At 42.2% G+C, this 18,603-nt stretch overlaps 1 protein-coding gene across 1 annotated transcript; it reads left to right on the top strand.

The window, feature by feature from the left end:
* Positions 1-920: 920 nt before the first annotated feature.
* gfm1 (G elongation factor, mitochondrial 1) lies at positions 921-16,568 on the top strand. Its single transcript, XM_017691852.2, has 19 exons — positions 921-1,130; positions 2,002-2,243; positions 2,408-2,560; positions 4,144-4,276; positions 4,395-4,599; positions 5,961-6,077; positions 6,458-6,608; positions 6,750-6,904; positions 7,693-7,777; positions 7,972-8,109; positions 9,545-9,646; positions 10,454-10,510; positions 10,598-10,735; positions 10,834-10,916; positions 11,519-11,681; positions 13,171-13,315; positions 14,514-14,674; positions 14,775-14,828; positions 16,258-16,568. Exons 2-19 carry the CDS (start codon positions 2,184-2,186, stop codon positions 16,387-16,389), a joined length of 2,232 nt encoding a protein of 743 aa, XP_017547341.1. The 5' UTR covers positions 921-1,130; positions 2,002-2,183; the 3' UTR covers positions 16,390-16,568.
* Positions 16,569-18,603: the final 2,035 nt, after the last annotated feature.

Genomic DNA, 18,603 nt, shown 5'->3' with positions numbered 1-18,603 from the left:
CAACCACGCCACGTTCAAAGTCCCTTAAATCCCCTTTCTTCCCCGTTCTGATGCTCGGCCTGCACTTCAGCAGGTTGTCTTGACCACCTCTACATGCCTAAATGCAGTGAGTTGTGGCCGTGTGATTGGCTGATTAGCTATTTGTGTTAACAAGCAATTGAACTGGCTGGTGAGTGTATATATATATATATATATATATATATATATATATATATGCGTGTGTATATATGTGTATATATGTATGTATATATATATATCTATATGTATATATATATATATATATATGTGTGTGTGTGTGTGTGTGTATATATGAAGCAATAGAAAACTCTTTTTTTCCTTTTTCCTATGCGTTTTCTGCTGCCCCCTCCCTCTTTTTCGGCCGAAGGTTCTGAACTTTGTGTTGTGTGATACGGCGGTCGTATTGAGGTCATTTAAGTCCGATCTTATTGTTGGACCGTAGTTAAATGAATGAATAGATGAATTAAACTGAGTTCTGATGCACTGTAAGGTGTTGCTGCGCCACCTGCTGGACTGAACGCGTCCACGCGCTGTTTCTGTGCTGGAGACTGATGAAGACTAAGAGAATGTGTGGACAGGACGGGGGGGGGTCTCCAGGATTGTACCTCTGATATACACTCGCGGATAGATGAACACAATGAAGTGGGAATGTAATGAATAGATTAATACCGTTCACATTGCGATATTCCACCAATCCTGTTTGTCCTGCTGGTTTCGCTTTCTAGTGGCAACTGGCTCAGTGGTTACCATTAGAGACCACGGGGTTCCTGTAGGACAGGAATCAGACCATTAGAGTCCTTTACTAACCCATCAGGACTATTGGACGACATCAGGAACCAACAGAAATGTTGAATGGTCTCTAAACCTGCTCCTCCTCGCCGCTACGAGACGCTGTTCAGAACACGAGCCGGTGAAGCACCGATCACTCTGTCGCCTGACGAGGTTGCGCCATCACTGGCCCCCGCCTAAACCTGCACCCTCTGGTTTCCTGTTGCGCTCTCATTGGATGAATCGAAGGACCCTCAGCGGCGCGTTTACAGCAGCGAGCAGAACGACCGACCGCCTGTTCATGTGCCTGATTCCGAGTTCTGTCTGTGAACTTCAACACATCCGTAAATAAATTTAACCGCTTTAGCGAAGCAGCGAGTTTCGTTGTGTGTGGTTAGCCGTAGCAATTAGCGTTGAAGTTTGAGCACCAGTGAAGTGAAATGTGACAAAGCAAATTTTAAAAGTTTTGATTAATGTAGCGCGCAGTGGTGGAGTTAATGAGTTAATTTTCTCATAACTCTTGGCCCCAGTTCCTGCTGAAAAGAGAGACCCCTAGGATTAAAACATGAAGGTTCGCTTTCTAGGGGGCGGCACAGTGGCGTGGTGTGAGCGCTGTCGCCTCACAGCAAGGAGGGCCTGGGTTCGATTCCTCGGCCGGGCGGCCAGGGTTCTCCCCGTGTCTGCGTGGGTTTCCTCCGGGTTCTCCGGTTTCCTCCCACAGTCCAAAGACATGCAATCAGGCCAATGTCTGTCTGTCTGTCTGTCTGTCTGTCTGTCTGGACTGCGATGGACTGGTGACCTGTCCAGGGTGTATCCTGCCTTCCGCCCTGTCCCCCCCTGAGCCTGAGCGGCTGAGGAAATGGATGGATGGATGGATGGTCTTTCTAACGCTTTCTAAATTGGCTTAGTGGTCGTTGTTGGAGACCACTGGTTTCCTGTAGGAGGCGATGTCCTGTCCTTTACACTATGATGTCCTGTCCTTTACACTATGATACCAACCCACCAGGAAAACGCAGAATACCATAACTGACTACTTTTAATAATTTGTGTGTTTTTTTCCCGCAGAAATTTAGTCAATTTGCAACTTCAATGCTGTAACATAAACTGTGGTCTTGTTAATTTGTAGCAAATCCTTATTAACAAATAATCACTGTCACCAGGGGCTCTGCACAAACGTTTTAACATATAATATTACTTCTAATATTTACTTTTCAGTAAGACTGTAGATTACACTCAATCTAACGGGACGTTAGTTTGAGTCAGGCAGACACGACGACCACCAAATGGTCCTTGGGGTGCAGGCTGCGCGGGGGAGCGTATGACAGCGCAGCACCGGCGTGACTTTGAGCCGGTCAGCCGGGGGAAGTGTGCGGTTTCAGCCCCAACACACCGTCAGCATGCGGTTACTGACAGCAGCGCTGGCCCTGAGCCGAAATAATCTACCAAAACCGACAAATGTAAGTCTGAAGCGGGTCTGTTTTTCGAATGTTGCCGTTCCACCTTAAATCGTGTAACTTTATTATCTAGAATTTAAGGTGGAACGGAAGAATTCCAATAAGACGACGACTCCAGCTCGTCTTTCCGCTTCTCAGTTTGTTGTCTGTCACGGTTTGTGCTGCAGGTTCTGGTCAGCAGCTGCCGGACATGTTCCTCCGCCATCACCCCGAACGAGAGGATCCGGAACATCGGCATCTCCGCGCACATCGACTCCGGGAAGACCACCTTAACCGAGCGGGTGCTTTACTACACCGGCAGAATAGCAGAGATGCATGAAGTGAGTCAGTAACTCTAAACGGCTGTCACTGACACTTCTTATCTGACCGTAGACTCGCTGGCCAGTCTGCTGCCCCAGAGAGCGTCCGGTTCGGTTCTCATGGGTCCGTGTACGTTAGTAGGACTGGACAATATGGCATTAAATCTCTTTTCGTCAGAAATTACAGCCTTAAAAAAGGTTCTTCAAAGGTTCCTGACAGAACCATGAACGTCTAAAGAAGCTTTTCCATGAGGAAATGTTTCTGTGCATGATGGAACTTCAGATTGATGAAAAAGAATAGGGTTCTTCTATTGTAATAAGTCTGATATCGAAACATTAGTAGAACCCAGTGTCTAATAGAGTGGACAGTCCACTCAGACCAGTGCAACACAAACCAACACGCCACCGCCACCACATCACTGTTACTACAATGCTGCGAATGATCCACCACCCAAATAGTACCTGCATTATGGGGGTCCTGACCACTGAAGAACAGGGTGAAACAAAGCATGCTGAGAAACAGATGGACTACAGTCTGTAACTGTAGAAGGGCTCCTGTGTGGTCAGTGGAGCTGATAACCTGGACAGTGAGCGTGGAAACAAGGAGGTGTTTTTAGTGTTATGGCTGTTCTATGGCTAAATAGGTGAATATATGATAATGTATTGATTTTTGTGAGATTAGGCAAATAGTTAATTCAGTTAATACAAGTTAATATTGTATATTAACGTTGCCATAGCGATAATATGATAATTAAATGTGGTAACTTTCTAAATAAAACCTACCACGACGTTCAGAGATGAATGTCGGGTTTATTCACAGAAAAAACAGGAAGGCTACTGAAACTCATGAAAGCCATGAATGGGTTAGAATCAGTTATTAAAGACTGTAATATTGATTAAAATAGAAAAAGATTCTAGGAGGTTGTCACCAAGTTGTCAGACAACGCTGTCACAACTTTCTGAGGAACTACATTTCAATGTTACGACAATGTAGAAAAGCACCAAGCAGACCAAGTTGTGGGCACCAAAAAAGACACGGTCACAACGTAACTGTCTTCACAGGGCCGTTGGGAATAAAACCTGATGGTTTTGCTTCCTAATGGGAATTGGCTTGATGGTTGCTGTTAGAAGCCATTAGGAAATAATCAAATGTATCTGGAATCAGCCCCAAAACACCTGATTAAACGCTCAGAATCCTTTACTCTGCGATATCAACCCATCAGGAAAACACTGAAAACCATTAGCGACTACTGAAAGCCACACTTTTTATGGGTTCTATGATTTTTTTTTTTTTTTTTTTTTTAGCAAGGAGGTACATTAACTGTAACTCTCTAGCTGAGTTATGGACAAAAAATCGTACTGGAGCTGAGAGTGCGTCTGAGCGTGCATCTGTCTGTGCCCAGACTCTTCGTTTTCGCTGCTTAGCTTCCGTATATGGACCATGTGGAGGACTGTAAGGGGGGTAGACGGTGCATTTTGAGACATAAACAGTGTTTTCCAACCACTTTAAATGCTTAATTTTGAAATAAAAGTGAAGTACATTCAGTTTTCCATGATATGGGCCCTTTAAGGATGCTTTTTCTGTATATGTTCCCTTTCTTTAGGTAAGGGGCAAGGATGGAGTCGGGGCCGTCATGGACTCCATGGAGCTGGAGAGACAGAGAGGAATCACCATCCAGTCAGCTGCGACCTACACAATGTGGAAACAGCACAATATCAACATTATTGACACACCAGGTAGGGAGGTGCCGGATGGCCGGCGCGAGGATGCAGTTCTAAATGAAACGGCTTGAGTCGCCACTCTGGCTGATCCTCTGCGCTTTCCTGACGTCTTTTCTTCTCTTTGACCTCTCAGGTCACGTGGACTTCACCATCGAGGTGGAGAGGTCTCTGCGAGTTCTGGACGGGGCTGTGCTGGTCCTGTGTGCCGTCGGAGGCGTGCAGTGTCAGACCATGACGGTCAACAGGCAAATGAAGCGCTACGGCGTGCCTCACCTCACCTTCATCAACAAGCTGGACCGCATGGGAGCGAACCCCGCCCGGGCGCTGCAGCAGCTGAGGTGAGCTGTAGTGTCTTCTTCTCCTCACAGTCATCTTCTCTCTTTCTGCTATGATGGACCAGTTGTTTAACACACACTCACCGGCCACGTTTTTAGGTACACCTTGCTAGTAAAAGGTTGGACCCCCTTGTTTCTTCAGAACTGCCTTAATTCTTCATGGCACACTTTCAACAAGGTGTTGGAAACGTTCCTCAGAGATTCTGGTTGGTTATTTGAGTTCCTGTTGCCTTTCTATCATCTGGAACCAGTCTGCCCATTCTCCTCTGACCTCTCACATCAACAAGGCATTTTCGTCCACACAACTGACCGCTCACTGGGTATTTTCTGCTGATCTACCAATTACGTTACTTTCACCTAAGTTATTATGATGTATCTAAATTATCAGGTATCTCTGTAGATCATCTGTCTCCATGTTGAAGAAGAGAACCTCACCAGAAACAGATCAGACTCGGACAAAATGTGTAAAATAATACATTTTATTCATAAAGATTGTGAGGCTGCTGTTTTTGGACCGTTTCTGAAGGCAGTGTTCTCAGTTTTTCAGAACGTCATTCAAGATTTTAATCAGCATGACTTGATGCGTCTTGGTGTCAGTGATCCTGATGGGTCTTTTAAATGATGTTTACTGTGACCGGCTATTTCATTCTGAATAAATTACTAGACGGGTGGGTTTGGACAGGTTTTAGGGAGTAACTAGAGTAAAGTAATGCTATTACCCTTTGAAAGGAGGAGGTAGTAATACATAATGGATTGCCTGTTTTGAGTAAGTACACCAGCACTGGCCATGACACAGTGGAACGTACTGCCATGTGAAACTACACCGATCAGGCAGAACGTTCTGACCACCTCCTTGTTTCTGCACTCATTGTCCATTTTATCAGCTCCACTTACTGTATAGCTGCACTTTGTAGTTCTACAGTTACAGACTGTAGTCCATCTGTTTCTCTGATACTTTGTTAGCCCCTTTTACCCTGTTCAGGTCTCCCATGGACCCTCACAGAGCAGGTACTATTTGGGTGGTGTGTTAGCGTGTGTTGTGCTGGTACGAGTGGATCAGACGCAGTGCTGCTGGAGTTTTTAAACACTGTGCCCGGTCACTGTCCACTATTTATTATTTCTATTTTCAAATGTAAACATTATTTGGCAAATTGTTCATATTTTTAAGTCTAAACCAAATCATTTTGAAACCTGAGATTCCATGATTCAGTGGAGCGTCTCAAAGAATGCCAGAAATGTAAAGCTTTATGTATTAAACATAGTAGATTAGAATAGTGTCTGTGTGAAATATTGACCACCTTCCATGGCTTATGGGCTAAACTAAGTTGACTCCATGATGAATCGTTTCTTATTATCTCTTTCAGGACGAAACTGAACCATAACACAGCATTTGTCAACATCCCTATTGGACTCGAGGGCAACCTGCGTGGCATTATTGACCTCATTGAGGAGCGCAGCATCTATTTTGAAGGCCCCTGTGGGTAAGGACCCAGTAGAAAAATACACTTTAAGCTTACTGACTAGAACAGAGTGAAATGCAGTGTGTAGTGTATAGTTGTGCTGTGTAAATCATGTAACAGAAATCCTATCGATAATATTAACAATTCTAGAAAGAATAAGGGCTGTCACTGATATGAGTAATCAAGAAATTTACTTATTTGAGAAATAATCAAGTTATCCAAGTTTTAATAAGACTTAATTCTAAAATGTAGTAAAAAAAAATGCAGTACAATTAATTTGATATAATTTTCTTTCAGAAATCATGACCGGCCTATAAAAATTGTTAGAGTTCAGCTACTTTATCCGTAAGCTTGCCCTCTTCTGCTGTTTGTTTTTCCTCATCGCTGCCTCCCTCTCTCAGTCAGAATATCCATTTCGATGAGATCCCGGCAGAGATGCGAACAGAAGCGGCCGAGCGCAGGCAGGAGCTGGTGGAGTGTGTGGCCAATGCCGATGAAACGTTGGGAGAGATCTTTCTGGAAGAGAGAGTCCCCACCGTGGACGACCTAAAGGTTTGTCACCATCTTGTTCGGTCTCTCTACTCTACTAGTAACATGTTAGATGAAAATGACAGCAATAAATGTCGAGAAGGCAAAGCTGACTCTGCTCGGTCATGTAGAAAATGTAAGCGTGCTGATCTGTGACCTCCACAGGCGGCTATACGCAGGACGACAATCCAGCGCTCCTTCTCCCCGGTGCTGGTGGGCAGCGCTCTGAAGAACAAAGGGGTTCAGCCCCTGCTGGACGCCGTGCTGGACTACCTGCCCAACCCCAGTGAGGTCAACAACTATGCCATCCTCAATGACGAGTGAGTCCTGGATCATATTCTGCTTTCTCCTGAGTCTCTCACTGAACATGGAGAAATGCCCATTAATCACTGGATCTTACGTTCAAAAATCTAGATCACTGTATAGAACATTATTATAAAGAACAGAATCGGTGATGGTAGTAAACGATTTCGGACACACAGTCATGTAGGTTTGATCGTTACTGCGCAACAGCAGATTCAGTCGCATAAACACTATGAATGTTCTGCAGTCAGTCCACTGTAACCTTTGAGTCTGACTGCACACATGAGCTGACTTACATCTGTAATCTTCAAACCAGTGCATTATGGGTATTCCTGATCTGTTAGAGTACATCAGTTGTAAGATTGTTTCAGTGCATTGGATCTTCTGCACTGCATTTTGGGATACCACTACAAAACGGAAGAAGCCCAAAATAATGTACTATATATAGAGAATAAGGCACAGTTCTGGATACTTCCTAATAGAAAATTGGCTAGCAGTGGTCAAAGATACTCATCCCAATGGTGTTGGATGGAGCTCCATCATCCAGAGAACACAGTGGACTGCTCCACAGCCCAGTGCTGGGTTTTTTTTTTATACCCCTCTAGCCCATGCTTGGCATTTTGCCTTGTAATCATAGGATCATATACGGCCGTGCCAGAGCGTCGCATTCTATTGGTCAATGTTGTTTTTTTTGATTGTTTGTTTTTTAAATCGGCAAGGAACAAACATGCAGACACATCATATTCTGCTTTAACTGATCATTGAAGTATAATTTTAAGTCTTATATGTTCTTTCTTGTTTTCAGGGAATCGAGTAATAGCAGTAAGGTTCTGATGGATTCTACAAGAGATGCTGCTAAGCCGTATGTGGGTTTGGCCTTCAAACTAGAGGTATGGACAAAATAACGGCATGAACAGGAAAAAATTTACTTGAGCATTTTTATCTTGTCTGTTATTGTTTCAGACATATGTGTTTATATATGTGGTTCTAGGGCTGGAGGCTGCTTTACATTGATGTCTGCTTTTAGATAATTGATTATCTCTGCAGTTGTTTGAATTTTTTCATACTGCTGTCTGTATCCAAGGCTGGACGCTTTGGTCAGCTGACCTACGTGCGTGTGTACCAAGGCTGTCTGAAGAAGGGCGAGTACATTTACAACACGCGCACGGGCAAGAGAGTGCGCGTCCAGAGGCTGGTGCGCCTCCACGCAGACCAGATGGAGGTGAGAGGGTGTACATGTGTATATGTGTATGTATGTGTTTGGAATCCCTGTTTGTGTTCATATGGCCTAGTATGAATCTTTCATATGAGGGGAAAAGAGTATTCAGTGTGCTCTTTAGTTTTGTTTCTTTTCTTTTTTCAGACTACAGGGTGATTCTAAAAGATTCATCAGCTTTTAAAATGATTCATTTCACTTGTAAATCATTACAGATCAATGCAGTAAACTACAAGTGTTCAGTCTGAACTTCCTCCAGCTGTACGGACGACATGAACGCCACAGTCAAACTCATCCCATACTGGATTGAGCATGTCGGGTGTCGCTGCACTCACAGCTGTTTTAGTGCGATTTCGGAGATTATCCAATGTTGTGGAACCAACGACGGACGCTCTGAGCTGTTGAAGCTTCACTGCCCAAGAAAATCACGCTGCACAGTTATGACTGATTCACTCGTATTGAAGTGGAGAACGCAGAACGCTTTCTGCTCAGGGGTCTCATCTCCTCGCCGACTGAAGGGGGCCGTCTTCCACTGACAGTCAGAAACTCTATGAGCCCCTCTTTCAATTGGAATTGTGATTGGTTCCTAGACACCTCATGGTTGTGAAAATATGGCACTTTGAAATCAGATGAATCTTTTTGGATCACCCTGTACAAAAACTGTGGCCTAGTCAACAACATTTCATCAGCAATAGCCTTAATATAGGACACTTCTTGAGTGTGTTTAAATAATACGATACCACTTAATAATACGATAACTGCAGAAGATCAGATTTTTTCAGTAATCTGATCAATGCGTTTACATGCATTTTGAGTAATTAGATAATGGGAAACGTGAGTCAGTTAGAAATCGGCTTTGCCACCGGCCAATAAACTCGCAGAATAACGTGATATAAACATAACATAAAGAAACATAAAAAAACATTCAAATTATAAGCCGTGACTTTTTTTTTTTTTCCTTTTTTAACATTGCGGCACTTTACCTGAGCATATGAACATACCTCACCTACAGGCAGAATATTTAAATCCTTAATTTCGTCAAGCATGTAGGCGGTTTTAGCGTCACTCCAACGCTGCTCACTTATTTCCGGTACCGTGGCCTGTTTTCACACATGCACACACTGAGAAAGCCGAAAGAAATTTGAGTTTGCATGCACTGATTATTCTGATTACTGAGCTTAAATTCAGCCTCTTTATCAGATTTCTTAATCGGATTTCTAGACCTAATTCCAATCTAAGAAATCAGAGTGTTCTGTTTAAAACGACTGATCAGAATGTTGAGTGCATGTAAACACACACTCTGTTGTTAAAAAGAAAATGTTGAAAATGCATATTACCCAGTTTAGTTGAAGGCATCATCGATTCTGGCTTGTGTTCCGTTTGCTCTGCTCAAATCTTTATGCACTCTGAGAGTGTCTGTGTGTTTCCCTTGTACACTCAGGATGTGGAGGAGGTGTATGCTGGCGATATCTGCGCCCTGTTTGGAATCGACTGTGCCAGTGGAGACACCTTCACTGCTCGCACAAGCGCCAACCTCTCCATGGTGAACACACTTGCATACAGCTTTGTTAATTCAGTCTGGGCAGGTGGATTCTGTTGGGCAGAGATCTTCCTTTTATAATATCCCTCAGAAAGACCAGGAGGCCCTGCTGTCTCTCTGAATGGACTCCAGCTCAGAAGGCAGCAGCCTGTGTTCTTACCAGGAAATTAAAGTCTGAGCATATTACACTGGCTTGCAGATATGTTTTGCATCAGCTACAAGGTCTTGCTTACACCATTTAGAGCTCTTAATGGCTGAGCTCCTAATGTCTTGCATATCTTTTGAAGCGTTCCTGTCCCTCCAGACCACTTCACTCAGAACTGCAGACTCCTATAGGATTTCTGACAGCTCAGTTGGTGGAAGATAATTTTCTTATAGCGCTCATAAACTGTGGAACACCATTACAGAGAAAAATAGGTGAGAAAGAAAAGGAGGAAAGACAAAGTAAGAGAAAGGAATGAGATTATGGAAAAAGAACGGAGGAAGATATAGAAAGAGAAGGGGGAGAAAGGGAAAAGGAGGAAGTGGGAGAAAGAAAGGCAGAACAGAAAGAAAGGAAGGAGGGGAAGAGAGAGTGGGGGCAGAAAGAGAAAATGCGGAGAATAAACAGAAAGAGAAAGAAAGGGAAGGAGATTCCGGGATCACATTCCGGAGAATAGTAGAAATGAAAACGTAATAATTGTTTATAAACAGATTTTAAAAAATGATTTGTTGTTTTATTTAGTCCATATTGTTGTAGTTGTTAATAATAATAATAATAATAATAATAATATCAATAATGTTTATAATTATCACTTTTGTGTTGAACAGGAGTCCATCCATGTCCCTGACCCAGTCATCTCCATGGCAATTAAACCAGCCAACAAGGTAGGCACTGCACTCACACGTACAACTGATGCACACACACACCAGCGTGTGACCAGTTATCTTTTCTATCCCCTCTGTTCACTCCAGAATGACACAGATAAGTTCTCCAAAGGCATCAGCCGCTTCACCAGGGAAGACCCCACTTTCAGAGTCCACTTTGACACCGAGAGCAAGGAGACCATTATCTCAGGAATGGGGGAGCTGCATCTGGAGATCTACTCACAGGTATTTCAACACATCCATTAGTAAACCATATCATGTCCTTCACTCTGTATTGAAGCCAAGTTGTTGGTGTTAATATACTGAGTTGTGTGTGTTTGTAGAGGATGGAAAGGGAGTATAACTGTTCGTGTGTGATGGGGAAGCCTAAAGTGGCCTTTAGGGAGACGGTGACCAGTCCTGTGCCGTAAGTCTGCTCTCTTTCTGTTCTACAGCAGGCACTACAGAGTTTTATACTTGAATGGCTTGTTTGTTATCTTATAAAATTTTGCCACTTTTCTTGTGTCAGCTATCCTGCAGTGCTTAAATTTCCTCTGCGTGTAGCAAAAAAGAGTTAATGCTTAAACTGTCATGCGCTGATGTTTGCACACCCACAATATACCTAAGATTAATCCTTGTATAAAATGTTGCATTCACAATGTATATTGTGGAGCAGAATGGCCAAATTAAATGTTGTATTGGGCTAGACTGGAGAAAACGTTACTCTGTGTAAATAATCAGCTGACATTAAACAAATTTATGACCAGTTTCATTGGGTACTGTTTACAATCTGAATGGTGGCCACTGGAAAAAAATCATTTGGATCTAAGAATTGCAGTAATGTCTTTGTTAGTCTAAATATGGCTGCATACTTTAACAAAGCCTCACCAGGGAGTGAGGATGCTAAGCTCAAGATGTCTCAAAGAGGTAATAAGAAAAAAACAGAAGGATCCACTTAAGTTTATATGATTGGACTATGATGTAGCGTAGAGGTAAGAAATGAGCGATATTCTACTCTGCAATTTCTAGATTTGACTTCACCCATAAGAAGCAGTCCGGGGGGTCAGGTCAGTACGGTAAAGTGGTGGGAGTCCTGGAACCTCTGGATCCAGAAAATTACACCAAAGTTGAATTTGAAGACCAGACCATCGGCACAAATGTACCCAAGCAGTTTGTGCCAGCTGTCGAGAAGGTGAGTCGTAGTTTCTGCGACACAAAAATGCAAAAGCTTTTTTTTTTAGCGTAAAGATAGAGCTAACATTTCAATCTAGTCAAGTGCTGCCTAGTCCAGAAAATTCCTCTCGAGATTGCTTAAGAGAAAGCTTGCAAAACACAAAGCCCCAAAAAGTGAGTGTGACTAGCAAAACACTTCCCAATGTCCCTTTAAAATGACACAGACCTCTGTTATGTCAGCAGCAGAGCTGACCTGCCTGTTCGACTACATTTAGGGTAGGTAGTGTGAAAAAGGAGTTTTTGTTGAACCATTGCTTTTAAGGGGGTCTTTTTTTTCTTGAAGCCCTGTAGTTCTGTGCAGAACCTCATGTTCATAATGGAGTTTGCAGGATTATCTATGTCCTTTAGTTGTCATACCTTCACCCAGCAAATTCTGTGAAGTAATGGAGCGCTATCCAAAACTTCGGGAAGAGTTGGTGTAGTGTACCCAGCAGTGTGGTGTAAAGCTTTCCCAGAAGAGTAGAGGCTGTTGCTACCGCAAAGAAGTGCAAACTCAATATTAATTGCCTTCGTTTCACAAGGAAAGCTGATTGCGCAGGTGTCTCCTAACCTTTGGATCTACAGTTTAGCTGTATCTGAACATATGTATGTTGTAGGAACATATGAAAAGTGGTACAAACAGACTGAGTACAAGAATTCTGATGCATTTCATGCCCATATGTCAAACACAAGGCAGCACAAATTCACAGGCCTGTGAAATTGTTCAGATTTTCTTTCAATATTAACCCATTTCACAATGTACTGCACTACAATCCCCAGCATGCACTTAAGTGTAATGTGCACTCCCACCCCCCTCACCAGAAACAATCTTTGGGACAGCGGTTACATTTAATTTTACCACACCAGTCATGTCTCTAAACACACTAGCTGCGTTCCAGCTGCAGTTCAAGCCACATAAACTTTTTTTGTGCAGTTGACAGGTGGGAGTATTTTCAATAAACAGTGGCCAGCTCAGGTTAAAGCAAAATAAAATAAAAACAGTTCTCTTGCCAACAGATTTCTTGAGATTTTTTAATATGGCCTTTTTAGTGGTTGAGTTTGACACCCCTGATTTAAGGCGAGAGAGAATCCTCTGACGGCTCCGCTCTGTGGGTGAATCTGGGGCTTCGTCACATCATCTTAAATTACAGTGACTGAGCCTCCATAGACTGCAAGGGCCAGATTATGGCAAATACATTGAGCTTCTGGTAGGATCTGATCATGGCTGACGATCAAAGCCTTTGATGCAACTTGTCTTGCTGATTGGGGGGTCTTCTCAGTGTTTGAATGGAAATGCGAGCTGGGATTTGACAGAGCTCTGATTAGAAGTATGAAGTGCCTTTATTGTCCCCTTTGAAGATGCTGAGGGAAAGTGAAGATATGAACAAATCCATGTCCCTAAGCTTTCCTCCTGGTTCTCACGCTCACTCTGTGTCCTCCCCCTTCCTCTGTTCCTGTTCCCTCTGCAGGGCTTCCGGGATGCCTGTGAGAAGGGACCCCTAACAGGTCATAAGGTATCTGGCATACGTTTTGTATTGGAGGATGGCGCGCATCACATGGTGGACTCCAACGAGATCTCCTTCATCCGAGCTGGAGAGGGCGCTATGAAACAAGGTTAGCATGTAGCTCTGGTGCACACGGTGCACATCAGTATGTGTGGATGCAAAAGTGTGGGCACCCCAGTCAGATTCCATGTTTTTGTGGATTGTCTAGGTGAAAAGAAGTTAACACACCCTCTACAGAGAATTTAATCCGATTTTATACAACAGTTAGTACCAGTCACGCAAGCTGATTGGTTGAGAACCGTTTAAACCGTTTCTCACAAACACTGTATCACTCCGCTGAGACGCCGTTGCTAAGCAATGACATTGACAACTGTAGGAGACGCTCAAGCCATTTGAACGTTTTTACTTCTTACTTTGCCACAAACAGAAAACGGACACTGTTAAGATCACGTTTGACCGACAGCCAATTTGGTCAGACTCTGAAGATGAGACGGCGCTAAATTCCCAAACTGTCATCAACACTGAGCAGCTTTTCAGTCGGCAGCTGTGACAGAAGAACAGCTAAACAACATGGAATCAGCCAGAAATGAACCCAACACCATTCGCCAAACAAAATGGACTGTAAGATGCTTTATGGACTCGCTGGAACAAAACAACATTAATACTGATCTGGTAAAAACTGACAAAACTGAGCTGAACTTGATATTGCGGCAGTTTTATGGCTCAGTCTAATTTGGTCAGATTCTGAAGATCAGACTACATGTTTGGCGATTGGTATTCGGTTAATTTCTGTCTGATTCCAGGTTGTTTAGCTGTTCTTCTGTCACAGCTGCTGACTGAAAAGCTGCTCAGTGGTGATGACAGTTTGGGAATTTAGTGCAAAGAGCTGGAGGACTAACTGCTGGCTGTGTAGCGAGTGAGCGGAGCTCAACAGAACACTCAAGGTCATGTGTTATTGTCAGTTACATGTTTTTCTTGTGATAAAACACTCTTTTGTTCTTTTGCTTAATTAATACACAATTATTCTTCATTTGCTGAGTTGAACATTGACAAAACATCAAGGAAGGCCTATGCAAAAGTTACAGCACATGTTATATTTAGTTAAACTTTGCAAGTATGTAGAAATTGTGCACTAAAATGACAAAAATGCCATATTTGAGTTTGTATAATGCAGAGTATTAAAAACTCAACAGTCTATGCAGAACTATGTATACATACCAGACAACTTCATGTCTTAACTTAATTTTATTCTAATTTTCTTACATTTTCACAGAACACTTATGCAATCTTGTTTTCTCTCTAAACAGCCATGGAGAACGCCAACGCGGTCATTCTGGAGCCGATCATGTCCGTGGAAATTGTCGCCCCCAATGAATTCCAGGGGGCAGTCATTGCTGGGGTCAACCGTCGCCATGGTGTCATCACAGGGCAGGATGGAGCAGAGGGGTACTTCACACTGTATGCTGATGTAAGTTCATGGATAATCAAATCAAACTGAAGTGGGCAAAAAAAATTATATACATATATAAAAATACAAATATAAAATCAATGCTCACTCTGTCTTCCAGATTCCTCTCAATGACATGTTTGGGTATTCAACAGAGCTGCGCTCCTGCACTGAGGTGAGGCAACCATACTGAATACATCTACACTGTGTAGGGGAGCAGTACAGATACACTATATATCCAAAAGTATTCACTCACCCATCCAAATCATTGAATTCAGGTGTTCCAGTCACTTCCATGGCCACAGGTGTATAAAACCAAGCACCTAGGCCTGCAGACCTTTTGTAAAAGAATGGGTCAATGGACGAGTCTGGGTTTGGTGGTTGCCAGCAGAACAGTACTTGTCTGACTACAATGTGCCAAGTATAAAGTTTGGTGGAGGGGGGATTATGGTGAGGGGTTGTTTTTCAGGAGGTGGGCTCAACCCCTTAGTTCCAGCGAAAGGAAGAGATTTTGGACAATTTCATGCTCCCAACTTTGTGGGAACAGTTTGGGGACGGCCCCTTCCTGTTTGGTGTGGAAGAACTTGACTGGCCTGCACAGAGTCCTGACCTCACCCCTATAGAACACCTTTGGGATGAATTAGAGCGGAGACTGTGAGCCAGGCCTTCTTGTTTAACATCAGTGTCTCACCTCACAAATGTGCTTCTGGAACAATGGTCAAAAATTCCCATAAACACTCCTAACCTTTGTGGAAAGCCTTCCTAGAAGAGTTGAAGCTGTTATAGCTGCAAAGGGTGGGCCGACATCATATTAAACCCTACGGACTAAGAATGGGATGCCACTCAAGTTCATATGTGTGTGAAGGCAGACGAGCAAATACTTTTGGCAATATAGTGTAGAATCCAATTTCTGTATTATGTAATGATATTGGACCCTGTGTGTGGTCTAAATGACTCAATGTAAACATATACCACTCTTTAAAAATATATTCTTCAAGGCTCTTTGGTTTTTAGAACCATGGGTTCTGTACAGAATCTGCGCATGCTTAAATGGTTCTTTTGCATGGTGAAATGGTTATGATATGGTGCTATGTAGAACATGGTTCTATATATATATATATATATATATATATATATATATATATATATATATATATATATATATATATATATATATATGTGTATGTGTGTGTGTGTGTGTGTGTGTGTGTGTGTGTGTGTGTATGTATGTATGTATATATATATATATATATATATATATATATATATATATATATATATATATATATATATATATATAGAGAGCACCAAAATGGTCTATGGTTACAAGCTTATATACATGGGCAGAAACCTTTTTAATGCTGTATAAAACCACATAAAACACGTCCCACATTAATCTGACGAACGACTTTAATACGCAAAAAACAATTTAAGCATGCAAATGGCTCTATGTAGAACTCATGGTTGCCTTTATTAAAGAACCCTTGAATCTTTCTAAGAATGCAAGAGCCAATACTGTAGTGATTTTTCGTTGCTGGCTCTTGACAGAGCTGTGCAGTGTAACTGGAATGTTGTATGTGCATTGATGTGTGTTTGTGCTGTAGGGTAAAGGAGAGTACACTATGGAGTACAGCAGGTATCAGCCCTGCCTGCCATCTGTACAGGAGGAGCTTGTTAATAAATACCTGGAGGCAACAGGTCAACTCCCTGCGAAGAAGAGCAAATGGAAGAACTGAGCAACAACACACAAATATTTTTCAGAAACGGTCATTTGAGTAATTTATGTATATTTTCCAGCTCTTGCTGCGCTGTCAGAGAGTTCAGTGAAAGCTCAAAGGATGGCTTTGAGCGTGTACAGATGTTTTGTACTATGTACAGCATACGTGTCCAGGTCATAATTAAAATGTCAACAATCTTCTGTTTCTGTGTTCTTTAAATTAATTTTACAAAAGTTCAGTAGTTCTGTAAAATGTGTAACATACATATTCATAAAATACCTAACGCAGAAAAGATTTATTAGCAACCCTGGACCTGTGGTGGACGCAGCGTCTCACCCCTGGGGTAGTGCAGCCATGCCATTTTGAGCTCTGGAATACAAGATACTTTAGCTTGCCCCAAATATAGTTAACCAGTCAAGGATTGTATATTGTCTGATGTTTGCTTCTGTAGTTTAGTTCTGGAGTCAGCATACAGTCCATGCAGATCTAAACTGGTTTGTGCTGGTTTAGTGGGTCACCCATCGTGGTCATGCTGGTTGACCGGCATACCAACATCCAAAACACAACATATGCTGGTGTTTTTCGACGTTGCTATGCCGTAGCTCATCTCAGAGTAACTATTAACCTCCCAGCTGAGTACATGTCAAAGGTTCAGGAGACTTCAGGGATTTTAGCCAGTTTGTTTCACCTACTTAAACCACGTTAAGCCATGGAATTGAAGTAAAAGCTGTGACCTTACTTCATCAGACCAGCTTTCCACAGATACCTTTAGAAAGTACTTCACCCCTGTGTCACCCATATCCTGTGAGTGACAGTTGAAGAGAACTATGATGGTCAATCACAAAAAAGCAGTCTGTGTCAGTATTACAGGGGAATTCCACCAATTAAAAAAAAAATCTTAATTGATTTGATGTGTAATAGCCTGACATGTATACAGTGGTGATGACAGGAATCGTAGGATCCAATATCTACAGCACAGGTATAGCCATTTTATTTACAATCATATTGCAAAAAGTTGGGATGCTGTGCAAAATATAAATAAAAACAAAATGCAATGATGTGCAAATCATTTCAACCCTATATTCAGTCGAACATAGTACAAAGACAGCCAATCAACCGTTGAAACTGAGAAAAAACTGAGTTTTTTTTTTTTCTTTTTCAATATATGGCCATTTGAATATTAATTTGATGCCAAAAATTTGCAATGAGGGCAACAAAAGGCTGGTAAAGTTGTGTAATGCTAAAATAAAACACCTGGTGGTTAATTGCCAACAGGTCAGTAACAAGATTGGGGAATCTGGAGAAATTTCTGTATGTAAGGGACAAGGCTCCAGAAATGCTGTCGCCTTCTCTGGGCCCAAGCCCGTTTACATGGACTGAGGTGAAGTGGAAAAGTGTCCTGTGGTCCGACAAATCAACACTTGAAATTGTTTTGGAAATCATGGATTGTGTCCTCCGGGCTAAAGACCACTCAGCTTACCATCAGTGCTCAGTTCAAAAGCCAGTATTCATGATGGTGTATGGGTGCACATGGCATGGGTGACGTGGACATCAGTGAAGAGACCATTAATGCTAAATGACATATATGTTTTGGCAACATATGCTGCCATTCAGATGACGTCTTTTTCAGGGAAGGCCTTGATTATTTCAGCAAGACAATGTCAAACCACATTCTGTATGTATTTCAGCAGCATGCCTCTATCAAAAGAGTCCGGGTGTTAAACTGGCTTACCACTGAAGACATTTGGCACATAATGAAATGAAAAATATGACAAATGAGCCCCTGAAATGTTGGGAAGCTGAAATTCTGCATCAAACAAGAAAAAGGAAAACATTTCACTTTCAAAACTACAGCAACATCTCTTCAGTTCCCAAAAGCTTACAGCGTGTTTTAGAAGAAGATGTGATGAAACACAGTGGCGAACAAGCCCCCGTTCCCTTTTTTGGAATGTGTTGTTGGCATCAAATTCAAAACGGGCATATATTTTTCAAAGAACCATACAATTTCCCAGTTTCAACATTTGATTTGTTGTCTTTTTTACATTACTATTAAGTACTATTTTAAATTAAATCATTTACACATCATTGCATTTTGCTTTTATTTATGTTTTGCACAGAGTCCCAACGTTTTTGGAAACAGAGTTGTACTATGCAAAACCATCAGTGAACCCACACACATCTTTTTTTATATGGAATCATTATGATAAGGTAGCGAAAAATCTGAGCAAAAGC

Source organism: Pygocentrus nattereri, chromosome 19 (genome assembly GCF_015220715.1).
Source record: "Pygocentrus nattereri isolate fPygNat1 chromosome 19, fPygNat1.pri, whole genome shotgun sequence".
Lineage (NCBI taxonomy): Eukaryota > Metazoa > Chordata > Actinopteri > Characiformes > Serrasalmidae > Pygocentrus > Pygocentrus nattereri.
This window is presented reverse-complemented; position numbering and strand designations above follow the sequence as displayed.

Excerpts from the sequence above, each read along its gene's own strand:
- gfm1 (XM_017691852.2), top strand. The coding sequence starts at position 2,184 with ATGCGGTTACTGACAGCAGCGCTGGCCCTGAGCCGAAATAATCTACCA. Across the intron at positions 4,277-4,394 it reads CAACATTATTGACACACCAG|GTCACGTGGACTTCACCATC; the intron begins GTAGGGAGGTGC and ends TTGACCTCTCAG. Across the intron at positions 11,682-13,170 it reads TTGTGCCAGCTGTCGAGAAG|GGCTTCCGGGATGCCTGTGA; the intron begins GTGAGTCGTAGT and ends TTCCCTCTGCAG.